The sequence below is a fragment of the Phyllosticta capitalensis genome (assembly GCF_038381095.1).
Source record: "Phyllosticta capitalensis strain CBS 128856 chromosome Unknown BKA78scaffold_14, whole genome shotgun sequence".
NCBI classification, from domain to species: Eukaryota; Fungi; Ascomycota; class Dothideomycetes; order Botryosphaeriales; family Phyllostictaceae; genus Phyllosticta; species Phyllosticta capitalensis.
Genome location: NW_027117452.1, coordinates 546,336 through 570,855, shown reverse-complemented (window position 1 = coordinate 570,855; position 24,520 = coordinate 546,336). Strand labels below are relative to the sequence as shown.

Genomic DNA, 24,520 nt, shown 5'->3' with positions numbered 1-24,520 from the left:
AGTCTCTTTAACCCGAATGAACACGCCTAACACACTAGTGTAAACAACCTTAACAATTCTACTAACACGCATTCCCTGCACAAGAGCAACCTTTCTTAGCATATACCTACCCCAAGAATGGCAAACAACCTTAGCGAGGATATTGTGGCCTAGATTTAAACTCTTATTACCAAGGCACTCTAGGGCCACACCTAAGGTAAATATAGTCTACTAGGTGAGCCTAGTCCACCAGGACCTGTTGGCCCCGCTGGTGTGGGTATAGGTGCAGGTAGAAACTACTTCTATATCTAGGAAATTAGGCTGTTCCACCTAAACCTACTAGTTACTATATCCTAGCTAGAAGGCAATTTAGTATAAAGTAGTAATAACCTAGTTATACATAATATACACTTCTTTATTAAGCGCATCAAGGATTACATAGCTAACTAAGGCAAGGACACTATAAAGGCTAATCTATCCTAAACCTTCTAGGGCTCAGCCGCTAAATAGTACATAGATGGCCTTTTACATCTTAAGAAGACTAGCCTCCACTATAGCACCATGGAAGACTGGTACTCTATATTAGTAGAGCATTTTAAAGAACTAATATCTAAGGCTATTAACTATTTACTCTATGTAGAGTATACTTTAGCTAATACTACTACTTAGAAGGATGTATCCTCCTATATCTACTTATTCTTATACACTACTAAGTTAGGTAATATTATAGACACCTACACCTAGCTTATACTAGCCTACTAAAAGATTCACCTATTATTATAAGTAATAGTTACAGCCCTAATAAGCACCACTATAGTTAATTAGTTTGTGGAACAGCTTCGCGCTTAGTAGGAAACATAGGTATTATTAGCTAAGCATTATTTAGGCCATCACACCTCTACATATCTATAGAACTAGAACTAAGCAGGTTAGTATAACCAATCCAGCTAAACTAGCTAAGGCTTATTTAGCTAGAACTAGATACATAGATATAGCTTTGCTTTACAGAACCTATACTCTTTATACTCTAGATTTAGTAGATAAGGACAACCCTTTTAGTCCACTTATATACCTTTTACCTTATAGTATACACGCCTATACTAGTTATACTAATTATAGTACTAGCAGTTAGGCATAAACACGCCGCTACTATAATAGCTAATAAATACACCTCCCTAGAGGCTGCTCACAAATAGCCCTACTATACTAGAAAGGATAACATCTAATATACTAAGAACTAGTAACTCCTCCTACAGCATATATTAGAACTTTGCTAACCATAGTTAGTCTAGCAGAAACCAAGGCTTTTAGTTAAACTAACTATTCTAGTAACAATAGCCCTTCTAGTACACATATTATAGTAATACCACTAATAAAGTACAAGCCTTTAAGGCTATGGTACATGAAGCATACCAAGCTAGTATAGAGGAAACCTTCTAGCACTTTACTCTAGATAACACTTAGCTAAGTAAAGCTACTAGAAGCGCTCCTACTAATAGTTTACACAACCCTAAGCCCTCTACCAAGGAGGATGTGCATGCAGGCTTTATAAGTATTAGCTACATTAATAGTACTATTAGCTCTATTACTTACTAAACCTACTATAAGTTATTTAAGTTATACAACTAACTATATTAATACCTACATACCAACAGATGCAAGCCTAGCTTAAAGAAGGTATTATATAAGGACTGCTGAGTGGTTCCTACTAATAATAAAGTTATTAAAGTATCTATTATTCCTGCTAAGTAATATAGCAAGGCTTACTACTCCTAGTAATACACCACCATTAGTGCCTCTTTATAAAAGAATAGCGCCCTCTTAGACCTGTGCGTCAACTCTAGATGCACACCTATACTTGGTGACTATATATACCTTATTAGTTAAGGATATAAAATTAAGAAGCTAGATTAGCCTATGAACCTTAATCTAGTTAGCAAGTAGAAGCTTTCTACTAATAAATATATTAAAGCTTTACTATACATACTAGGTAAGCTGCTAAATAGCTGCACTATTATAGGCTAAATCCCCCTTAAGATTTATATACTACTAAAGCTCTAAGCTAAGCTCCTCATCAGTTCCAACATATTGAATTAAACTAGCATGGTGCTTAATTTTAACACTTAGATACTATCTATTACAGTGTACCAGGGCCTAATGGTGCCTATAAAGACTTTAGTTAAAGAGCATATAAAGGAGAAGTATATTATAAAGGCCACTACTAATGTTAAGGTGCCTGTATTTAGTACTAAGCTAGTACCTATTAGTATACATGTATATAACAAGCTCTATTAGGATTAGGACTACTAATTCACCCTAGATTTTTATCCTCTATAGCTAGGAGCTACTAGTAGTACATTCTACTATTTAGTAGATACTAATGTCTAATTTTTTATAGTGGCTAATGCTACTACTAAGCTATATAGGATTCGTGCGAAGACACGCCTTAGTACAATTTATAAAAGCAACAAGGATAGCGCTATATATATTGCATCTAAGCATTATATCATGGCTATTCTAGCTATTAAGCTTTACTAGTCTACTAACTTAGCTCTGTTGTACACCTGGACCTCCTATCTAGAAAACTAAAGGCTTCTAGATCTAATAAGCAAATAGCACCCCTATATGCTTATTATATTAATAAGTAGAACAACCTGCTAGATAAGGGTCTCCTAACTAATGGTCTATTATATTAGGGTAATAAAAGGACAGGCATATCTACTAAAGTAGATAAGGCTAAGAAGATTGCCCTATTAGACCCTACTAAAGAGTAAAAAGTTTATCTAGGCATCATTGCCTACAACTTAGGTGAGGAACACCTTTAGTAAATTAATAAGCTTATCTATAAGTTTAAGTACCTCTTTATAGATAACAGCCAAGTTACTAATATTCCTAAAGACTAATAGCTAAAGATTCCTCTTATTAAGGATTAGGCCTTATTAGGAGTAAAGCTAGCCTATAAGATCTACTAGCTTAGCCTAAAAGAATAGGAATTTATTAACAAGAACTTTAATAAACTCTATACTTAGGACCGCATAGAATAGTCCAAAGAACTAATACTATTTAGCTTCCCTATCTTTATTGTGTGGCGAATTATAGACACACTAAGTAGACCTATCTAAAAGGGACATGTTGTGGTAGATATTTACAGCCTTAATAGCATCACACTTATAGATACGTGGCTAATTCCTAACTAAGAAGATATTATTGCTGCCGTGTTAGGAGCAGCCTATATTATAGTAGTGGATGCCCTCTAATTCTTCTACTAATAGCCTATTACTATGAAGGACTAGCATAAATTCTCTATTATATTATACCAAGGAATAGAATACTTTAAAGTAGCCCTAATGGGTTATAAGAACACACCGCTATTTATCTAGTATTAGGTGGAAGGATTACTTTGTCTATACTAAGACTTCTACTAAGTTTATATAGACAACATTGTTATTTTCTCTAAGAGTTTTAATAAATACCTAGAACACCTTAATAAGGTATTCACTATACTTAAAGCCACTAGTCTAATACTATCCCCTAAGAAGTCCTTTATAGCCTTCCTATCTATTACCTTATTAGGCTAATATATTAATGGTTTCAGCATAACTACTACTAAAGAGAAACTAGACACCATCCTAAGCATATATTTCCCTAAAACTATTAAGGAACTAGAACACTACCTCTGCCTTACTAGATAGCTATGCCGCTTTATTAGGAACTATACTCTTATTACTACACCTTTATACTATTAAAAGGTATAGGGCCTAAAGCTACTTAGCCTAAAGGCTACCTAAGTGGAACATACACAATATATTAGCAAGGTATAGGTGGAACCTAACCCCAAGCTAGTGGAATTATTTAACAAGCTCTAGAGAGCATTTACTAAGAGCCCTATTCTAGTGTATTTTAACCTATATTAGTACCTATACCTTGATATGGATAGTAGCACTAAGCATAGGATTAGAGTTATATTATACCATATAAAAGGCAACCCTAAGGATGTGGCTAATATTTATTAAAAAGATATTAAGCTAATTACCTTCCTTAGCTAACTTACCACCCTAGTAGAGTCAAAGCTCTGGCTAACTAAAATAGTGGTTACTAGTACTATTTAGGTAGTGTCTAAACTATGCTAATTTATCTATTCTATAGATAAGCTAATAGTTATTATCATAGATTATACATCTTCCCTAGGTATTACTAAGTAAACCTCCCTTTCTATATCTTTAATAGATAAGATGAACCTCTATTTAGTATGATCCTCTATATATTTATTAGGATTTAACCTTGATTTCTAGTACCACCTAGGTAAAGAGCATACTATGCTAGACATACTTTTATACCTATAATACACTATTAACTACCTACAAGCTAACCTTAACAAAATCCTAGAAAGGCATATTGACTGACAACTAGGGGCTGAAATAGGCTATGCTAATATAGAAGATAACCACGCTCCTACTAGAATATATCACACGACCCTAGTGGAAATGTTGGCTAACTACTATAAGTGCCTAGAATCTATATACAAGGGTGACAAGTATATTTTAGCTATATAAGATATCCTTACTAAGGATAAGTAGCCTGGTGTACAATTTGTTGTTTAGGATAGCCTGATTTACTATGTTAATAGTAAGGATAAGCACCTTTAGCTGTACATTCCTAAGTCTATATAGGCTAATATTTTTTGCTTTGCTTATAATTACTAATTATACTACAGGTTTAACTAAGTATATAAAAGGCTGCATGCTAGGTACTATACTTAGAAAATAGCCTACTAATTATAAGCCTACCTTAATTACTACTTAGTATGTAAAGAAGTACAAACCTTTTAGTATAAGCCTTTTAGTAAATTAAAGCCTATCCTAAGTCTATTAATGCTATTCTATACCCTTACTATTAATATTATAGTTGCTCTTCCTAAGAACTAGGGCTATAATACCTTTATATTAGTCACCTGTAAGGCTTCCTAAGTGATTCTTACCTTTAAAGGTTAGTATAACTAGAGTGCTAGTAACTAGGCCGGCACATTCCTTAAGGCTACAGCCTACTAGGGCCTACTGATATGCATTATTTTAGACAGGGATTAAAAGTTTATCTCTAATATATAGACCTTAATATTTAAATACCTTAGTACTAAGCTACATGTTACTATAGCCTACTATCTAGTAAGTAATAGCTAAAGTAAGTGTACTAACTAGACCTTAGAAATTGCCCTCTAGTTCTAGATAATATAGGGCCACCTTAACTAGCTAGACTTACTTCCTATTATCTGCTAATAGATAAACAATGCTAAGAATACTGCTACTAAGAAGACTCCTAACAAGTACCTATATAGAATAAATGTTTGTAAGGAACCTAACTTGATTCTGCTGTACTAAGCTCCTACATATAGTAATAGTAATCTGGCCAAGTAATGTAAGCTCTTTTAGTATAAAGCAATAGATGCGCTAGCCTAGGCTAATCTATAGATAAAGCTCTAGTTTAATAGCAAGCACCTGCTATTCTACCCCTAGATTGGCAACATGGTCTACCTTAAGCTGCGTAAAGGAATAGAACCTAGCTATTAGGCTCCTAGCTAGGATGGCAAGTTTTCTTTATACTGTATTAGGCCTTACCCTATACTATGTATTACTAGTTATAGTAAAGTAGTAGAACTAGGCCTGTATAGTTATAAGAACCTGCACCCTATAGTATTAATTAAATAGGTTAAACCTGGTGTTTCACTAGATAATAACCTATTTAGCAGGGTGTATTTAAGGTAGCTAGCTATACTAGACCCTAATACTCTCTACATTATAGAATACCTACTTAATAGGCGCCACCAATAGTACAGACAAGGTCCTAAGATTATTAAGTACCTGGTTAAGTTTTACAACTTTAGTAATGAATATAATTACTAGATTTAAGAGAGTAAGGTTACTAAGTCCCTTATTTGCTAATATAAGCAAACGCGAGGTTTACTGATTTAGAATAATGATTTTAAGTCTAAAGAGCACCTGGATGACGCCTTACACGCTCTTGTGCCATATTAGCCAGCGCCTACAGTTGGGTGGGACCAGCCTATAGTCTAGTAGAATGAACCGCCTACTACAGTCTGGTAGAACAAATAGCTTACTACGATCCAGCGGGATGAACAGCCTTCTAAATAGACGCCATCTAAGTCCCTAGTAGTCAAGCTGCTAGTGGCTAAATGCAACCTACTTATATCTTTTAAACATGGCCTATCTGAACGTACAGAACAGACACCTAAGCACAACACGCTAAATCCGTGTTACCTACCAGCCTCACGAAGTGGACAGCTAAGGCGCCTACTAACTCACCTCCTAGATTAATACTATTTGCTTTATCTTTTATTTTTATTATAATATATGATACCCTGAAAGGTTGCTTTTTTATGGTGGCAAGGATTACCTATATAATACCTATTCTACTATTGCTTTTCACAGTTTTCTAATGGTTACTAGTGTCGGGACGACGCCTTGTTTTCACAGTGGTACTATTATAATTCAGCAGGATGGATGGACTAGTAGCTTAGTTATACAGACCTATATAGCCTTGGCAGCAGGACTAGCCTACTAAGAACAATCCACTCTTCTCATCCAAATTGGTGCTACTGTTTTCCTTACAGTGTTTGTTGATGGCGGGGGATCGGCTTTTGAAGACCCTAGCAACCACCGAACCCCACCCTTGGCCAAAACTCAACACCATCGACTTTTGCCCTCGACGATAACGACTGCTCTCCGTCCCGTCTCGATGACAATGAGCCTAAACGTTGGATAGCCCTGCCCCGACTCGGCACGACCCGCTGCAACTGTCCATCGCGTCAGCATGCCCTGCTTACCCCCGCCGCCGGTCGCGTAACCTCTGCCCGCCCGCCTTGACGACATCCTCCTCCTCCTCCAGCCTCTGCTACGCCGCCGACCGCGCCATGAAGACAGTCGCCATCATCGGAGCCGGTCCGTCCGGTCTGGTCGCCGCAAAGACGCTGCTCCATGCCTTTCCCAACAATGCGTTTCGAGTCACGGTGCTGGAGCTAAACAGCCGCGTTGGCGGCATGTGGGCCATGGACAAGGGACAGCCAGGAGGCAAGGCCGACTCGCAGATGCCCACCAACATCTCGCGCTTCAACGTGTGCTTTTCCGACCTCGCATGGAGCTCCGTGTTTCCAGACGCAGATAACGACGGCGACCTGCCGCTGTTCCCTCAGCTCTGGCGCGTCGGCAAATACTTGCAGGCGTACGCGGACAGGTACATTCCCCAGGGCGTCATACGGCTCAATGCGTCAGTAAAGAGCACGGAATTGATACAAGGCGAGGGTCGCGACAGGTGGAGGGTCAAGTGGGAGCAGTCGCACCAACCAAGCGGCACCCCGTCGTCGGGCAGTCCGGCCTCTGGCTCTGGAGGAAGCAGTCCATCCGCAGAATCTGCAGAGGAGGTCGAGGAGGAGTTTGACTACCTCATTGCGGCGACTGGCTTCATGCACGATCCCAAGAAACACAATGTGGCAGTCCCAGACGGCATTCCTCTCGTCATCAAGCACAGCTCGACGTTTCGCGATCTGAATGACCTGGTCCCCGCCGACTCCAACGTGCAGGGCAACACCATCGTCGTGATAGGCGGCAGCATGTCGGGATGTGAAGCAGCTGCCAACGCCGCCCTCCAAATATCCAACTGCCAGAGCTCTCCAAGCTTCACGGGCAAGGATTTCAGCCAATTCAAAGTCTACCACGTCATGCCGCGCCCGTTCTACATCCTTCCCTACTACCTCCCTCCGCCCAAGGCCGACGACTACGATCCTGCTCCGACCTTTGCTCCGTCCGACATGCGCATGTTCAACCTGTCCAAGCGGCCTCCTGGTCCTATATCGCCCAACGTCGGCACAGAGAGCGCTACTTCGGCCGCCAACAAACACAAATGGCTGCAGTCGATTCTGGGCGGGAATCAGTCAGAACTGGGGTCGAAGGACATGACATTCGACGAGTCCATGTTCAACGACTCGCCTTACGTCGGTATCAGTGAAAACTATGCCGAGTTTGTGCGGTCGGGCCTGATTGTGCCTGTACGCGGGAGAGCAAAAAGCATCGACGTGCGGCAGAGGGATGGTAACACGTCCTATGTGATGAGGGTTGCTGGCACAAAGGTATGTCGTTCGAAATGGGCATCAGGATACTCCTGACAGACTCAGGACGTCCTGATCGACAACATCGCCGGCGTCGTCCACGCCTCGGGCTTTTCGCCCAACGGATCCTTCTCGTGGCTCCCTCAAGACGTCCGCGCAAAGATGGAGTGCGACGAAAACTGTAACCGCCTACCGCTCCTTCTCAACAGCCGATGCGCCTTCAACACGGCCGTCCCCTCGCTCGGCATGATCAGCTTCTACCAAGGCATCTTCTGGGGCGTCATGGAGATGCAGTCGTACCTCCTCGGCCTCAAATGGAGCAAAGACGAGCCTACAGACGACGATGCCTCGCAAGCCGAACTCGCTGAAATGCGTGCCCTCCGCGCCGCCATTGTCCAAAACGGCGGCAACGTCCCGCAGTTCTGGCAGGGCGACTTTGTCGGGCTGATGGAAGAGCTCGCCCGCAACCTCTGCATCCAACGCAACGACACGGGCTTCGACGGCGGCCGCGCCGGCCCCGTCTTCCCCGCGCGCTACCCGCCGCCCGGAACCGACGCGTCCGAAGCCGCCAAAGCCATCACCGACTCCCTCCGCATCGCGCGCGCCGTCGACAGCGAGGCGCGCTTCGTTGCGTGGGCGGCATTCCGCGCGCTACAGGGCCGCTGGCAGCTCACACGCGTACTGGACTCGAAGCTGCCGGGCTTCCCGTCGGGCACCTTCAGCGGCACGGCCTCGTTCAACCCACGCTATCCCACGGACCCGGCGTTTGCGGCCGAGTACCTCTACATCGAGGACGTGACGCTCGTCCTCGAGACGGGCATGCAGCTGCACGCCACCCGCCGCTACGTGTACCGCTACGACCGCGCGCGCGACGTGGCGAGCGTGTGGTTCGTCAAGCCCGACGACGCCAAAGCGGCCGACTACCTCTTTTTCGAGATGCGCTTCGACCTGCCCTCCTCATCCCCCGACGACGACGACGACTTTGAAGCAGAGAGGAGAGACAAGAACAAGACTGGCTGGGTCGCGCGCGGGGCCCATCCGTGCGAAGCCGACTTTTACACCAGCCGCTGCGAGTTTCGCTTCCGCGGCGTCCAGCTGGACCGCTTTGGCATTCGGTATGATGTCAAGGGACCGAAGAAGGACTTTGTCAGTGAGAATTGGTATCGACGGTAGATACGTTGGGAGATGGAGAGGGGGAGGAGAGGGTGGAGATGGGGGAAGATGGAGAGGAAGTGTTGTAGTGTGGTCTGGTGGACTGCTTGCTTGCCTCGCCACTCATCGTCAACTAGGAACGCGCTTTCCCTGATGCTGTTTGTACAGCATTTTCTATGTGGTCCGTCGTACTGTATGATACCTATGCAATCCACATTCGCGTTCAGATCCAGCCCGCCCTCCGTCTCTCGGCGCAGCAAACATATCCAAGACTGTCTTGATCTCGCTACCAAGTCATCTCCTCCACTCTTCTCTCGTCTCCTCTTCAACCCTTTTCCTCCAGTTGACCTCTGCAATTGGCAACCGCAACTGCACTCATGCGCATCGCCGTTCTGCTCGCGGTCAGGTAAGGCGAGGTTGTTTGGCGCTGCGCTGCGCTGCACTGCGCTGCATCCGCCTCTACAGTGACTGCGTGTCTGTCGGCCGCCGCCGGCCGGTCGGTCGGTCCGTTGTTTCCATCGTCGTCATCGCATCGTGGCTTTTATGTTTGAGTTGTGTAGGTGCGAGTGTGAGCTGTGTGAGTGTTTTGAAGGGGTTTGAAGGGAGAGGCAGAGGGCAAGGGAAGAGGAAGAGGGAGAGAGCAAAAGGGAGAACGACAGGAGGGGAAAGGGGGGTGGTGAGGTGAGGTGTGCTAGGTTGCTGCTCTTGCTCTTGCTTGGAGCTGGCTGGCTGCATGGGAGTTTGTCGAGTCGATGCGGAGATGATGAGGACTTGGTTTGGGAGCTGATGGGAGCTGATGTCACGACACACACAGTCACAGAAGAGGCATGCATGGGAAGCAGGCAGGCAGACAGGCACGTGGGACGGCAGAGTGGTTTGAAAGACGTTTACATTTTTTTGTTTTTGTTCCGAGTTCTTTGGTGACGATGGAGGATGCTTGATGGATTGATTTCTCTGCGTAGAAAGTCGGCCACCTCATCATCGGGCTCTTGTTTCACCTCGACGCCGGTGTCCAGTCGTAGATACCAGGCGCGTGATAGCGGTTGGCTGCCAAACAGACGGTTCCCGGCTGACATCCGATCCTCTGATTGTTGTCGATGCGGCGGCGCGACCGGATAATTTCCGAGTCCCGTCTGGACGGGACTCGGCGGTTGTTGAGGCGCTGACGGTGGTTGTTGCGGAGGGTTGTTTGATGATGGCTCTCCCTGCTGCTGGTGCAATTGGATATTTTGCTGAAAATATCGTTCGACATCCCGCATTTGCTCGGGCGTCAAAATGGAGCCCACTGTTGGAAGGGTCGCGTTGGTATTCGAAGACATGTTGGGTTGAAGCATGTCTCGTCACTCTCCGACGAGTCCGAATCAGTGTCTGAGGAGCTGACTGACTCATTATCAGAAGAGTGATCCCTAGGTAAGGGAGCCCTCCTGTTCACGCCCCGGGCCACTCGGGGGTGTGGCTTCCTCCTCACATGTCTCGTCACTCTCCCACAGGTCGACCGTGATTTGAGCAGAGACTGCTGAGAAGTTTCGGAGAGAGGATTCAAAGGGGAAAGACGTCGGGTATCTTTCCATGAGCTCCCAGAATTTTGGGATAGCGCCAATACCCTTCGTCTTGTTGAGTAGCATGCAAGCACTCAGAAGATTCAGAGGCTCGTCGGCTAGCTCTTCTTGAATCAGCCCGAACTTCTGAGCGGTGGTCGGTGGAAACGGCAGGCATGAGGGAGCCTGTCTCCTGGGCAGCATCATGGGTCCAGGAATACGTTCGGTCCGTCATCGAGCGTGTTAGCTCGAAGGCAGCTTCGGCGAATTCTCCACGGCGAAGGAGGCACACAATGCGCCTCTCCATCGCCTTTCTCTCAGTGGCCGATTTCGAGGGCGTCGACATGGAATTGGCCCTCGTGGTGGCCGTATGTCTCGCATAACAGTGGGGCGAGGCGGTGGCTCCACACATAACAGGTGGTGCGGAACCTTGGTCGTAGATGCCGTGATGATTGGGGGCATCAAATGTGCCAGGCAATGAGCCTGGCGCCGGAAATGGTAGTAGTTCGCGTAGGCAGGTGCGGATTCCGGCAAATGGTAAAGGAGAGTCATAAATCGTGGTCGTTTTTTTCTCTTCAGGGGGCATTAGCGATAGCTGATTGGTACTTTTGGAGGAGACTTACGGGTTTTCTGGATTTTTCAATCTCTGCACTGGTGCACAGCTCGCCCCGGTCTAGTTTTCGAACTCGACCTCCGTGGGCTCGGTCTTGACAAAGACGGTCTCCGAGTCCGGCGGGCAGGGACTGAACCGGTACTGAGGGGGAGGGCTCTCGTGCTTGGCAGGGGAAACTCCGGATTGTTGCAAGCTGTCGTTTGGAATTGAAGGCTCTTGTGGTGGCTCCTGGGCGTCTTCTCCGGGAACCGGGTTGGGCGGTAGCTGGTGCGTCTCGTGCTGGCGTCGGGCATTGTTGTACGGATGGTGTCGCTGGTCGGCACGTTGAGAGGCGCTGCCGCCGCGTCCGCCGCGTTTGCTGGATGATTTCGGAGGGGCTGGTCGACGAGGGGTTGCATCTGGGCGGCTTTCGATTTCTTCAACGCGGTCGACGACGTCCTTTGCCGATTTGATGTCACGCAGGTTGTTCGTCTCTGCCCGAAGCTTGTCCAGCAGAGCCGGCGGGAGGCGCACCAGCCACTTGTCGATTTCTTGTCGCTCATAACCGTTGCTGTCCCAGTGTCCCCAGAGATTGAGATAGCCCAGGCGATGTTCGACGCTGCTGATACCTTTGGCGAAGCTCTTGAAAGGCTGGTCGGGCTTCTTGCGTTGCCCAAAGTATGACCTCGCCAAGTTGACATCGTGCTCGAGCTGGATTCTACGTACCTGGTCTACTAGATGCGGTACATCTTCGAGCCCGCTCTTCAAATCGTCGGTCCTCGCCCGGAGGACTTCAAGCAAGCCTGTTGGAAGACGTGCGAGCCACATGCCGACTTGATGCTCGCTGCTGGCGGCGGCGAAATCGATGTCCAACTGGCTTTCTAGACGACGGACGCGGTCCTGAAAGTCGAAAATCTTCTCGTCATCTTGCAAACGAAGCCCAAAGTATTCATTCCAAAGAGACAAACGAAAGGGATTGGAGTTGGGGGTAGATGACATGACTACGTTCAAGATGGGAGCAGCAGGAAATAAGTACAAAGGAAATCTGGACCCAAAGCCCCAAGTCACAAGTCACAAGCGCCAGACACTTCAGCAAAAGCAACGAAATGTGACGACGAGGGCAGCGGTGAACGAAGCGCGGAAGGTTTTTCGGCGAGGAACCGTGCTCACTTGCGTGTGGGTCTGGGGCCGGGGTATATGAGAAAGTGGGCCTGGCAACGCGCCAACACTGCAGCGTCTGGTCCGGGCGTCCCCCATTATCCTTCCGTTTCCGGTTAAGTGTTGTCGTCTCACGGCGCGTCTCGCGGCGCGTCTGCCGCGCTATGGTTGTCAAGTCAGCAGTAGCTCATGGCGGGAATTGTCAGCAGCAGCACACATCAATTGGCAAAAACGAGCTTTGCGGTTGGGATTCTTTGTCGGATTTGCTGCTATCAGTTAGCTATCGACTGGGACTCACCGACAGATTGCATCCACGCCGACGGAAATTCGTGGTGGAGCACGACCAGGGGAAGGCGCAGCGCAGCGCAACACGTCGACGTCGTCTGGCGGCTGCGGAAGTTGGACCATTGTTTCCACCATCACAATCACAAAGGTTGCATCTGAGTTTGATTGAGGTCCACTTGCAAGAAGCCATTGATTGATGTTGAAGATGAAAGTGCTTTTTTCGGGAAGCTTCCGGGGCCGACTATTGAAACCCACCCTGGCGGCTGCGGAAGCACAATCCTCGTCTCTGATATTCCAGTGTGCTGGATCTGATTGCAATACACCCTGCCGATACCATTCATTGCTGTGGAGATGCTGTGTGCGAGATGTTTCCGGGCCGGGGTGTCGAAACAGAAGTCTCCGACTGCGAAAAAAGCAAACATTCCAAGCTCCTTCCATTGCTCCCATTTGCTGCCACACTGCAGCAATCGTCGATCAATTACCCTGCTGCGTCATCGTCCCCCATGCCTATCTCCGTGATTGCTGCTTGCCTGGCGTCAACTTCAGAAACTTGTTGGTCGACGCTTCCGGTTGGCATGTCAATTGAGGTGATATTTCTGGTGGCGACGATCGATGCGAGACGACAGACTCTGTCCGCGCTTGCGTTTGCCGTTGTTGGCCTCGGATTTGGTGATGGCCTCATCCGAGTCATCGTCGATGTCCTCCTTCTTGATCTGGGGGCTCTTCTTGCGCTTCCGTGACTTGTCCTCTTCCACCTCTCCATCGTCGCCTTCAGTGCGGCGTCCCTTCTCACGCTTTTCGAAGCTTCTCTTCGCAGCACCAGCGGAGGTCTTTGATTCCTCTGCCTCATCGTTTCCCTTATGGCTCTCCTTGTGCTTCCGAGACCTGTCGTTGTCCTTGACCGCTGGGACAGCAGCTTCTTGCTCTCCATCCTCAGAATCCTCTTCTTTGATCTTGTGGCTGAGTTTGTGCTTCATGGTCTTGTCCTTGGCAGAGAAAGTGAGAGTGTCCTGCTCCTCCACCTTCAAGACCGTTTCATTGAGTGAGGGGTGCTTCTCCTCCACCTCGACGTGTTCTTCCTTGATGCGACGGGGCCTCGCGTCCTTGCTAGCGTTGTTGACGGATTGGTAGGTCTCCTCACGCTCCTCCGACTCGCTTTTTTCCTTCTTGACCACTGTGCCCTCGGGTTCGCTCTTGATGGTTGGCAGAAATGACTCCAGAAAGTTCTCGGCTTCTTCCTTGGCCTTGACGTCGCGCCAGTATTTTGTAAGAGTGTACGGGGGCTCTTTGGACCAGTCGATCTCGCGAAGAACCTTTAGCAGCTCGGTCTCGGTCGTGATGTTCTCCAGCTCGTTTGTCAAGAGACGAAGCTTCTCAAGGCGTTTGCGAGTGAAGCGTGCGAGACACAAATCAAAGGCCTTTTTCTCCAACAGCTCGCCGCGGTCCTCAATACGGTCGTAGCCCAATTCTTTCTCGTTCGTGGCAAGGAAAGCCTCGAAGTCGGCCCATTCCGGATGTCTGTCAACGAAGCGGTGATTCACCAGGTTGCGTCGCATCAGCTCGACTTGATCGTGGAATTGGATGCAGCAGCACATCTCGTAGAGGTGGTAGATTGTCTCGAATTCGAACTGCTTCTTCGTCGCATGGGTCACCTGGCGCAGTAGGTCAGGACTGAGGCGCGACAGCCACAAATCGATCATCATCCGCTTGTTTCCAGTACTGTAATCAAGACCCAACCTCTGGTCGGCAATGCGCATGCGCTGGTAGAAGTCTCTGAAGTTGTCGCGATGGCGCATGCGATCCGGACAGTAAGCTGTCGGAAGCTTGAGCTTGCGGCCACCGAGAGATTTGGCTTGCGACATGTCGAAAGTTGAGCTCAAACCTGCGCAGAAGTTAGCCGACCATGGGTCGTATAGGGAGTGATCAAGCGTACGCGTATTGCAAATCTCGGCGCACGTTCGATTGCGAGTTGGCGTGACGTTGGAGAGGCCGTGGTGTTGCGGTTGCGGTGGCAGTTGGAGAGAGGTAGTAACGAGACGTCGGGAAAGAAGCGGCGGTGCTGCGGCGCTAGGCCCAAAACAGAAGCAGACGTCACTGAGTGATATTGAGGCAACTACACTCAGCATGCAAATTGACACGATCTTTTGCGCCTCGGCGCCTGCTGCACTCACAAAGCATTCATGGCGGGATTCATTGAGCAGAACTTGTTTTTATTTAGGGGGGCTTATGGCTGGACCTTTAGACACTGAGTGCAAAATTCCTGAATGGCCGTAAGCGCAAGTCAAAGTCGACCTACCTCCGTCAGAAACCCTATCCCGCTGCATTATCCTCAAACGACACCCTTTGTATGTGTAGGAAGTCCTCCGCCCATGATTCCGCCACCCAATCTCTCAAGCACTGCCAATTTTCCAGCCCCTTGAAGCCTTCGATGGAAGGTTCGCCGCTGATGCGTTGCCGCAATGTTTGCAGGTTTCAGAAGATGCGATTCTAGTGACGACGGGTCCTCTTGCGACGATGGCCTTCGTGGTCGGAGCGGCCCTTGCGCTTGCGGGGGTTGCGGTTGACAGTAGGATGGGTTTCCTCCTCTTTGACCTCGACGTTGTCTTCCTGAGTCTGAGCGCCATGTCCGTTTCCGTTGTTCATGAGCAGGTATCCATGGCGATCGTCATCTTCAACGGACTGGGAGCCGACGCGATCAAGGTCCTGGATGCATTGAAGGAGCTGGCCCTCGGTCTTGATGTTCTTGAGGCCCCTGGTGTAGGCTCCGAGCTGCTGGAGACGCTCGTCCGACAGACGTCCAAGCCAAAAGTCGATCTTCCGCTGCTCAGCCACCCTCTCGGGATCGCGGTAGCAGTAGCCAAGTCGTCTCTCGAGTTTGTTGAGCTTGGCCGTGAACTGCTCAAAGGTCTTGTCGTCTCGGACGCGCAACTTCTGGTACGACCTCACCAGCTTGACTCTGTTCCGGAAAGACATTCTGCAAAGCTTGTCGAGCATGTCCTGTAGAGTTGCGAAGTAGAGAGTGTCGTTGTTCTTGCGCCTGAGACTCGCAAGCTGCCTTGGGCGAAGGCGTCCAAGCCACATGTCGATCGCCGCCTGCTGGTCCGCGGGCTCGGGCAGGTAGCCCAAGCGTGATTCGAAGTCACGGACGCGCGAGTAGAAGTCCCATATTCTCTCGCCTTTTTCTTGCTTGAGGTTCCAGTATTGCTTGGTGAGAAGAAGACGGCCGGGATCCGGAGCGAGCGCCATGACGAAAGTGGAGCTCAGACCTGAGCGGAGACTTCATCGGGCGATTAGCAGACTGAAGTTGATGAGAAGAGCTTGCAAACATACCCAGATTTGTGTTGCTCAGTGTTGACGCTCAGGTTACGTGGTGTCGAAGAGTTTTCGTGTCGAGAATTGAGTGAAAAGGTAAACATGGCGCGCGGCGACACCAGACCCAACATGGCGCTGCGTCTTGTTCCACGATGCCAGGCTCGGCGCTGACGCATCTTTTTTGCTGACTGACCCCATTCCAAACTTTTTCCATTTACGCGTACAAAACTACTAGTAACAAAGCCTCACTCCGGTCATTTCTTCTCCTTAGGGACGTCCTGCTTGTTCACAAAGACAGGGTCGTCGAAGACGGTGAAGATGATGTCCGGAGTTTGAGTGGTCTTTGAAGACGGGTCGCGGCCGCCGTGGCGCGCGCGGTAGACGTAGTCGATGTAATCGCGCGGTCTGAGGTAGTCACCTGGCTCCAACGAGGGCATGCTGGGAGCTTTGTCCTTGGGTGACTCCATGGTGAATCGAAGATGGTGAGATTGGGTCGATGAGTTGTGTGGGAAATTCCGATGGTAGTGGTGTGGTTGTTTCTTGGAGCAGAGGCGCCCGTGGGCGTGCCATATGGACATTGAGATGACTCAGCAACTATTGAAGTGACCACAATTCTTTAGGACGTGCAAGCCAAGTATCGACGGGTCATGAAGCGGCGTTTTGATCAAGAGTTGGCCTGCCCTTATTTCCTTCAAGTTCTCCCATTTCTTCACATACAAGTTCACATCATGAAGACTCAGCTGGCCGTCTTCTCCCTCGCACTACTGCATCTCAGGTTTTGCGACAAATTGACATAAATTGGACTTCATTGAGATGGTAGGAGAATGGAGGTGACTTGTGTATCCTACGAATTGCTACGGAAGCAATGAAGTGACTTCACAGCAGAGAGCCTTCCCGATGCCCTTGCATCCAAGCTCTTCCAGTAACTGCTCTTGAAAATGCCACCGTGAAAATGCTGCCACGGTTCCTCTTCCGGAGCCTTCTTATTCATCTAAGGCATTCGCTTTTAAGACAATGCAAAAAGGCTCTTTCCAAGTGCAGGCTGCGACAGTATCTTTGGGCTTCCTCAAGCGCGAACCAGCGACAGCGGTGATTGTTTTGACAAAAGTCTCTTAATACACGGCCATCAAGCCTAGGGGCTAGGGGACGCTGAAGGATTGCTCAAAACGCTGTCCATTGCCAATCTGCGAGGCAAGACCATCGAGCTCCTGCAGGTATCCAAGCCTTTTGTCAGGACAGATGTTGGTCATGCTGTCAGCGTGGTCCCGGACTTCTTTGACGCGCTGACCGATGAGATCAGCCAGCCAAAAGTCAAGGCGGCGCTGTTGAGCCACAGCCGCGGGACTGTGGAAGAAGGCCTCGAGACGTCCCTTTTCATGATGGACCCTGTCGTTGAATTCCTGCAGGGTCTCGCCGTCGTGGATGCGCAGGTTCCGGAGCTGCTCTGTCATCAGTGTCTCGTCGTGGCAGGAGAAGCTGACGTCGCGCAGTGCGTCGAACAGCTCGGTCCGCGTGCTGTACAAAAGCGTCTTGCCGTGTGCGTGCTCAAGACGCGAGAGCTCGCTCGGGCGGAGGTGTCGGAGCCAGAGATCGAATGGTTTGTCGCAGATGATGACTGGGCGGGTTGCGGGTGCGGGCGCGCAGCTGAGCTCGCACTCCAGCTCGAGCACACGCCAGGAGATGTTGCCCAGTCTTTCGAAAGACTCCCTGCGAACGGCCCAGTAGCTGTGGAAAAGGTCGGCCTTGGAAATGCGGCCGACAACCTGAACGAGCGCCATGATGATTGTGTAGCTTGGACCTGATCGAAAGAAGCCTTTGTCGATTGATTAGCTGACTGCAATTGATGCGGGACCCTGGCAAGACATACCACGAGTCGCTTTCCTCAGCGCTGGCGCGCAGATTCCATGGCTTGGGAGAAGTTTCGCTGTGGTTTGGTGGCGCGGGAAAAGCGTCGTCGAGAAGTCTACGTGCAAAGGTCAACATCAACAGCCAAGGCCAAGGAAGACACAAGGCTCTCTTCGCGGTTACCAACTCAGCGCATACTATCCACTGCGTGCTTCATTGTCAGTCCACTCCCTCAGTTTCCCTAAATACCTCGCAGTTTGATGTCCTCGCTTCTGATCAATCGTCATGGATTGCTGCTGCTGTCTATTGGATGCTAGAATTCTCAACCGTCGCGCAAGACGCACTTCCAGAACCATCGAGCAAGAAAGCCTGCAGCCCTCTTCGACCAACACTTCCTGCTTCTTCTCCCTTTCTACCTTGCTCTTTTGAAGCCGCTCATGCCGTGCTGTCGTCCATGATGCTGCGTGTACAACAGCTACCAGAGTGTGTAGGAATCATGCTGCATTGGGCCTGTACCTGATCTTGGTCACGCACAGCTCGAGACCACTCTCGCCGGATGGCAGATGGGACTCTTCTCCGCCAACATCTTCCATATTTACTTCAGTCTGGCCGGCGTTGTCTGCCTGAGTGTCCGTACTGGAGCTCGATTCGCTGTCGCTTGGTGATGACTGGTGTCTGCGATCGTCGTCTTGCTTGCTTGCTGTTGTGGTCGTTCTGCGACCCACAATTTGCACCCGAGTTGCTGCCGTCCTGCGCTTGATTGTCTTGCCCCTGGAGGTCGTGATCACCTCGCGCTCCACTGCCCTCTTGATCGTCTTGACTGCGAGAAGGATGCTCCGATTCCGATTCTTTTTTCGCGTCCAGACCCCGCAAGCACTCGATCAAGTCGGCCTCCCGCGTGATATTGGCGAGGCTGTTGGTATGGAGCCGAAGTCTTTCGCGTCTCTCAGGCGAGAGGCGCATCACCCACGCGTCAAGAAATCGGCGTTCAGAGATGACTTTAGGGTTGTTAAACTAGTAGCCCAAGCTCTTTTCTACCGCCACGACGCGGGCCTGGAAATCCTCAAATGACTCCTCGAGCCCCATGACCATGTTGTGGTACTCCCTCACGCGTTTCATTCTGTCGTAGAAGTCGCATCGGCGCAAGAGATCGAAGAGTTCGTCAATGGATTTGAATTGGAAGTCGAATCCGTCCTCGGCTTCCTCTCGTAGCCTTTCGAGCGCGCGGGGCGATAGGCGCGAAAGCCACAAGTGAATCGTGGCACGTGTGTTTGTGATATCGGGCTGGTAATCCAGGCGCGTCTCCAAGTCTCGAACACGGTTGAAAAAGTCTGCGAACAGTTCGTCGGGCTCCATGCGAATTGACCAGTACTGTTGGAAGAGGTCGAGCCGAAAGGGAGCTTCGGCAGGCTGAGCGAGCGCCATGGTGGGAGCGGTGCTCGAGGTGGAGCTCGGGCTACACTGAATGATTAGCTGACACGGATTGAGCAGGTTACAAAAACAAACTTGCCTGATTTTTTGGGGCCGAGGCTCGTGTGATCTGGGGTTGCGTTTGGAAGAGGTGCGGCGGAAGAAAAGAATTGTGAAGAAGACGTGGGCACCGCGCGGGTGACACTAGGCCCAAAATGGCACTCAGTGGTTGCGTTGACAAGTGCGGCAGAATCGACCGCCCCAATCCGCGCGCTCATGACTCTGCATAATCTCGCGTCTCCTTTTCAAGTACGAGCGGCTTCTCTCTTGCTGACGAGGTCCCATGTGCTTGCGCTTGCGCTTGAGCGGGTTGTCAGCGGGTCGTGGAGGCAAACTGTGAGGCCCCTGACCATCAGCAGGCTGTTCACCAAAGACTCCTGGTTGGTGTGCTCCCTGTTGTCTCGCTGCCAGGTCAGGTGCTCGATTTCTCGGCTGTTGTAGTCCCGAGGTATTCTCGACTGAAGAAGGGCTGGAGTCTGGAGGTCGCTACTCATCAGCTGGCTTGATACCCAAATTCTTGGATTTATGCTAGTCTAATAGTTCTGACGTGACCTTCTGCGGCGCTCCTGTAGAGCCGACCATGCTTGCCTGCTTTCATCGCTTTGACTGCTTCCAACGCTCGAGGGGGTCTTCTGCTTACGTTTCTTCTGGCCGGACTGGTGTGCCCCCGGAGTAGATGGCTCCTCTTGCTGGTTGTGGTTCTCTGCATTGCCCTCCTCCGAACTGTCTTCACTTTCGCTATCGTCGTCCTCCATTCTGATGGCGACCTCGGCATGGTTCTGTCGCGCGTCCTCGCCTCCTGGCGTCACACTCTCCGCAACGGCCTGCAATCCGTCAACCTCCATCTGCACATTCGCCTCTTGCTGGCCCCCTGCGATGATTTCACACTCCGAGTCATCCTCCTGCTTCACCTCGACCGTGTCTGACTGGTACTCCATGACATATCCCGATGGCTCCTCAACCTCCTCTCTCTTGACATCGTCCTGCGTGATTTCTTGGACCCCATGATCTTCTTGCTGCTCCTCTGCAGATTGGTACGCATCAGAGACTTGTCCATCCTCTTCCACATCAGTCTCAGCATCATCGTCCCAATCTTCCACACCAGCCTCAGCATCGTCGTCACTATCACTGCTGCTTTCCGAGCCGTCCGACGTATCCGACTCCTCGTCATCATCTTCCACATCAGCCTCGGAATCGTCGTACCCATCACTGCTGCTTTCCGAGTCGTCCGACGTGTCCGACTCCTCGTCTTGCCAGCTGCCGCCCTGCGCAAACCCAGTCTCCCCATCGTCGACATGATCAAGCGCCAGCAGGATCTCCAGCAGCTGCTCCTCCGTGTCAATCTCCTCCAGGCCATTGGTGTACCGCCGGAGCTTTTCACAATGGGCGCGTGAAAGGCGGACAAGCCAGGCATCGATGAGCCTTTTCTCAGCCGCCGCGTCTCGGTCGGGGGTATCGTAGCCCAACTGCCTCTCCGCCTCCGCGATCCGGGCTTGAAAGTCATGAAACGCTTCTCCCCAATCAATGCGCATCCGGCGGTAGCTCCTAACCGCCTCGACGCGCTCGTCAAACTCAATCTTGCGAATGACGTCCAAAAGATGTCCCTCGGATTCAAAGTCCATGCGCTGTCCCGTCTCCCGCTTCAGCTGCTCGAGGACGTGCGGCGAGACACGTGCGAGCCACAGATCGATGGTGGCCTGGGGGCCCAGGTGGCGGCCCGGTCCGGACCGTGTCGAGTAGCCGAGGCGGCGTTCGAGGGCGTGGACGCGCGCGATGAAGGCGTCGATTTTCTCGCCCGGGTGCATGCGGATGGACCAGTAGGCCTGGGAAAGATCATAGTGCGAGCCCCCCGCTGGAGACGGGGCTGCACCGTTCGCCATTGTTGTTTGGAGGCTGCTTGTGATTTGGCTGGTTGCTGCGAGACAGTTAGCGAGTAGGCGGTACAGTTGATTGCTGGGCATACCCAAACAGCATCGGCTCAGCGGTGACGGTCAATTGATGTCTTGGAGGGTTGTGGGAAAAAGTTTCGAATGCTTGTAAACACTGCAGCGCGTACGCGCCTGGGCTAGGCCCAAAAGAGACTGGTTGGCCATTCAGGTACCGCAGGGGTGGTGTTCGCATTATATTGCTTAAAATGGCTTAGCTTTTTGACGCGCGTGTGGCGCGTCTTCCCGTGGTGCTTCAGAAAGTAAATTCATGTCTGGGAGCAAAGATGAAATGTATTTGGACCGGTGCCTAATGACTTTTTTGAATTGGTTGTCCTGGGATCTCTGACTACCCTCGTCATTGGATGTAGAATCATTTCCTTGCGCAAAATCGTCCATTCTGGTCCCTTTTTTGCTTGCTGGGTCCATTGTGGGATTGGCGAGCATCTTTCAGCCCATCGACCCAATTGATGACCCTCTGCTCCTTCGAATCGACATCGCTCTCCGAGGTTGCGCTTTCGGGCAGATTTAGCCGCCGCCTTTTGCCCTCTCCGGCACCATTCTGGTAGTCATGATTTCCCTGCTGGCGCCCTTTTCCTCCCGAGGCGCTTGGCTTGCGCTTCCTGGGGTTGTTTTGACCAGTCGCCTGGTGATTCACCTTGTCGTTCCCCCCGGCGTTGTCACTGTCGTCTCCGCTCTCCGACTCGCTGGATGAGCTCGATGGGATTGTCTTTTCGTCATCACTCCCGGAGTCGCTTGAGGAGTCGCTTGAGGAGGCGCTTGAGGAGGCGCTTGAGGAGGCACTCGAGGAGGCGCTCGAGAAGGCGCTCGAGGATTTGTCCTCTTGTTTAATGCCGGTGGCGCGGTTGTGTTGCCGATGATGGGGGTTCATGCGCGACCTCTGCCTGTCCTCATCTTCTCCAGATGAGCAAGAGCAAGAGGAGGAAGAAGAATCGGAATCGGAATCTGTCTCCTGGCGCGGAATATCGTCTCCTCCTGATCCACTGTCCTGGCTGTCTTCCTGGCCTTGGGTGTTTGATTCATCCTCCTCCGAGTGCTCCGCTTGCCACTCAACTTCAGGGCACAATTCTTTCAAGCGCCTCAGCAGATGCCTCTCCGAGAAAACATGCGTCAGAATGTGACTTTTGCATCTCAGCCCCCGAAGCAGAGCAGGAGGCAGACGAACGAGCCATCCATCAATCAGCCGCTGCTCTGCAATATCTTCCGGGTCCCCAGTCCGGTATCCCAGCTCCTTTTCAAGCTCACCCATCCGTTTCGCAAACTGATCAAACGTCTCGCCGTCATCGCGCATGCGGAGCTCTTGGTATTTCCTTGCAACCTCAATGCGGTCGAAAAAGACGATACGGCGCACCTCTTGAAAGAGGTAGGGAACACGAGCGAAGTCCAGGTTTCCATTTCGCTCCTCGTTGAGGCGTCTCAGGATTTTTGGCGTAAGACGCGTGAGCCAGAAGTCGACGGAGGATTTGGCGTTTTGGTCTTCGTGGTATCCGAGGCGGTCTCTCAGGTTGCGGACCCGTCTGACAAACTGGTCGAGGGATTCGTCGTCGCGCATGCGGCTGTTGTAGTATTCCTGGGAGAGGGCAAGCCTTGAGGAGCCAGGTAGCGTTTGCGTCGGCGGCATGATGGTTGCGCTGCTCGAGGTATCGAGAAAGGGGGCGGCAACGTGAGGGCGACACGCTCGAGAACACGTCCTCGACCTCAAATCAGGCGACAGGAGGCGAGACTCCAGAGTTTGCAAAATTCCGTGTGTGATTTCTGTAACCGCGCGATAAGTGTCGAGGTTACACAGCCCTAGTCAAGATCCCTGCACACCAGTCGACCCAAGCACCCAAGTTGGCGCCCCTTGCAGGTTTGCTTTTTTGACAACGCGTCCGCGGCACGTTTCCCCGACAATCACGCATGGTGTTGCGGCATTGATTTTCCGGCTGATCGACCTGAAAAGCAGGATTCGTGCTTCATTCCCATGGGCTGCAAGAGACGTGGTAGACATGGCCGCTGCTTGTGAAGCGACCAGATCCAAATGGACGACGTATTTTGAAGCTACAACCGAAATGAAATTCGTTCCCTCGTCCAAACATTGAAAAGGTGGTGAGTCAGAATCAAAGGAGAGACATGGAAAGTGCGCACACAGATATTTCCAAGTTCCAGAGCTCGGCGTTCCAGCGCTTCTGTCCGCGATCCCCAAAGCCACCCACCTCCGACAGCGGCGTCTGCTGGCATGCTTGCCTCGTGAAGTATCATCGTAGCAGTCATCGTCGACCTGCACTTCGTGGCGTAAACATCTCAAGATTCTTTCCTTGGTCACCTGCCCCCTGCTTGCGCTTGTGGATTTCTCGTCTTGTTGGTCGGGTTGCCGCGGCTCTCTTCGTGAGCTTGTCCAGCGCCAGACGACATGCGTTTGCACCCTCAAGGCTCGATTCTGGTAGGCGCACCAACTTGGGTAGGCGGACCAACCTGGGTAGGCAGACCAACTTGATGCATCACAACCGCCTTCGCCTTTGTCTTTTCATCCCTCGAGAGCTTCCCCAGATACACCATGAGCGACTCCTCAGTCGCGAGTGAGTCCATTCCGGCTGGGCTGTCGAGCAGACGGGCAATGACCGAGTTCGAAAGGCGGGAGAGCACAGTGTCCACCCTCCGTCGCTCCGGCCCTCGCTCGTCGTCGTAGTACGACAGCATCGCCTGGTGGTGGTGGAGCCTGTCGAAAAAGTCCTGGAGCGTGTCGTCCGACTTCATGCGGATGCGCTGGTACTCCCGTGCATGTTGGATCCGTTCGTGCCATTGCGCTTTTTTCGCGCAGTGCAAAGCCGCCTCGAGCGTCTTGGGATTTTGCTCGCAAATGGCGGTGCGAAGGGACGGTGTGAGACGAGAGAGCCACATTTCGAGCTTTTCCCTTTCGCCCATGTCTTTGAATTCGTAGCCGAGAGACTTTTCGATTCTTCGCACTCGCAGGATGAAGCTGTCCAGCGATTCATTCTCTCTCATCTTCATGTTCCAGTATGCATGAGCCACTTTTTGTCGCTGAGCGTCCGAAAGCCCCGTGTAAAGCGGCGGGCAGTCGGACGGGTCCTTTGGATCGCCCGGAGCTTGCCCCATGGTCGCGAAATTGCAAGTCGTGGTTGGGTGG

At 50.5% G+C, this 24,520-nt stretch overlaps 11 protein-coding genes across 11 annotated transcripts; 1 reads left to right on the top strand and 10 right to left on the bottom strand.

Annotated features, from left to right (window-relative positions):
- Positions 1 to 6,608: 6,608 nt before the first annotated feature.
- On the top strand, positions 6,609 to 9,578 carry BKA78DRAFT_328846 (uncharacterized protein). Its single transcript, XM_066889628.1, has 2 exons — positions 6,609 to 8,116; positions 8,162 to 9,578. The coding sequence occupies exons 1-2, from the start codon at positions 6,905 to 6,907 to the stop codon at positions 9,266 to 9,268; spliced, it is 2,319 nt and encodes a 772-aa protein (XP_066738350.1). The 5' UTR covers positions 6,609 to 6,904; the 3' UTR covers positions 9,269 to 9,578.
- A 1,075-nt stretch (positions 9,579 to 10,653) lies between these two features.
- On the bottom strand, positions 10,654 to 10,989 carry BKA78DRAFT_300828 (uncharacterized protein; the record flags this gene model as incomplete). Its single annotated transcript, XM_066887303.1, has 1 exon — positions 10,654 to 10,989. The coding sequence occupies one exon, from the start codon at positions 10,987 to 10,989 to the stop codon at positions 10,654 to 10,656; it is 336 nt and encodes a 111-aa protein (XP_066738349.1).
- A 299-nt stretch (positions 10,990 to 11,288) lies between these two features.
- BKA78DRAFT_67031 (uncharacterized protein) lies at positions 11,289 to 12,490 on the bottom strand. The gene is made up of 2 exons (XM_066893561.1): positions 11,409 to 12,490; positions 11,289 to 11,358 (listed from the first exon to the last, which is right to left on the bottom strand). The coding sequence occupies exon 1, from the start codon at positions 12,374 to 12,376 to the stop codon at positions 11,459 to 11,461; it is 918 nt and encodes a 305-aa protein (XP_066738348.1). The 5' UTR covers positions 12,377 to 12,490; the 3' UTR covers positions 11,289 to 11,358; positions 11,409 to 11,458.
- A 908-nt stretch (positions 12,491 to 13,398) lies between these two features.
- Positions 13,399 to 14,682, bottom strand: BKA78DRAFT_300826 (uncharacterized protein; the record flags this gene model as incomplete). Its single annotated transcript, XM_066887302.1, has 1 exon — positions 13,399 to 14,682. One exon carries the CDS (start codon positions 14,680 to 14,682, stop codon positions 13,399 to 13,401), a length of 1,284 nt encoding a protein of 427 aa, XP_066738347.1.
- Positions 14,683 to 15,307: 625 nt separating this feature from the next.
- On the bottom strand, positions 15,308 to 16,263 carry BKA78DRAFT_357965 (uncharacterized protein; the record flags this gene model as incomplete). Its single annotated transcript, XM_066892334.1, has 2 exons — positions 15,308 to 16,097; positions 16,151 to 16,263. The coding sequence occupies 2 exons, from the start codon at positions 16,261 to 16,263 to the stop codon at positions 15,308 to 15,310; spliced, it is 903 nt and encodes a 300-aa protein (XP_066738346.1).
- Positions 16,264 to 16,386: 123 nt separating this feature from the next.
- On the bottom strand, positions 16,387 to 16,710 carry BKA78DRAFT_300824 (uncharacterized protein; the record flags this gene model as incomplete). Its single annotated transcript, XM_066887301.1, has 1 exon — positions 16,387 to 16,710. The coding sequence occupies one exon, from the start codon at positions 16,708 to 16,710 to the stop codon at positions 16,387 to 16,389; it is 324 nt and encodes a 107-aa protein (XP_066738345.1).
- Positions 16,711 to 17,271: 561 nt separating this feature from the next.
- BKA78DRAFT_357963 (uncharacterized protein) lies at positions 17,272 to 17,910 on the bottom strand (the record flags this gene model as incomplete). The annotated part of the gene is made up of 1 exon (XM_066892333.1): positions 17,272 to 17,910. The coding sequence occupies one exon, from the start codon at positions 17,908 to 17,910 to the stop codon at positions 17,272 to 17,274; it is 639 nt and encodes a 212-aa protein (XP_066738344.1).
- Positions 17,911 to 18,819: 909 nt separating this feature from the next.
- Positions 18,820 to 19,402, bottom strand: BKA78DRAFT_348118 (uncharacterized protein; the record flags this gene model as incomplete). Its single annotated transcript, XM_066890583.1, has 1 exon — positions 18,820 to 19,402. The coding sequence occupies one exon, from the start codon at positions 19,400 to 19,402 to the stop codon at positions 18,992 to 18,994; it is 411 nt and encodes a 136-aa protein (XP_066738343.1). The 3' UTR covers positions 18,820 to 18,991.
- Positions 19,403 to 19,974: 572 nt separating this feature from the next.
- Positions 19,975 to 21,513, bottom strand: BKA78DRAFT_328840 (uncharacterized protein). The gene is made up of 2 exons (XM_066889627.1): positions 21,411 to 21,513; positions 19,975 to 21,362 (listed from the first exon to the last, which is right to left on the bottom strand). Exon 2 carries the CDS (start codon positions 21,325 to 21,327, stop codon positions 19,981 to 19,983), a length of 1,347 nt encoding a protein of 448 aa, XP_066738342.1. The 5' UTR covers positions 21,328 to 21,362; positions 21,411 to 21,513; the 3' UTR covers positions 19,975 to 19,980.
- A 21-nt stretch (positions 21,514 to 21,534) lies between these two features.
- Positions 21,535 to 23,151, bottom strand: BKA78DRAFT_328839 (uncharacterized protein). Its single transcript, XM_066889626.1, has one exon. It carries the CDS (start codon positions 23,012 to 23,014, stop codon positions 21,746 to 21,748), a length of 1,269 nt encoding a protein of 422 aa, XP_066738341.1. The 5' UTR covers positions 23,015 to 23,151; the 3' UTR covers positions 21,535 to 21,745.
- Positions 23,152 to 23,799: 648 nt separating this feature from the next.
- On the bottom strand, positions 23,800 to 24,378 carry BKA78DRAFT_300819 (uncharacterized protein; the record flags this gene model as incomplete). The annotated part of the gene is made up of 1 exon (XM_066887300.1): positions 23,800 to 24,378. The coding sequence occupies one exon, from the start codon at positions 24,376 to 24,378 to the stop codon at positions 23,800 to 23,802; it is 579 nt and encodes a 192-aa protein (XP_066738340.1).
- Positions 24,379 to 24,520: the final 142 nt, after the last annotated feature.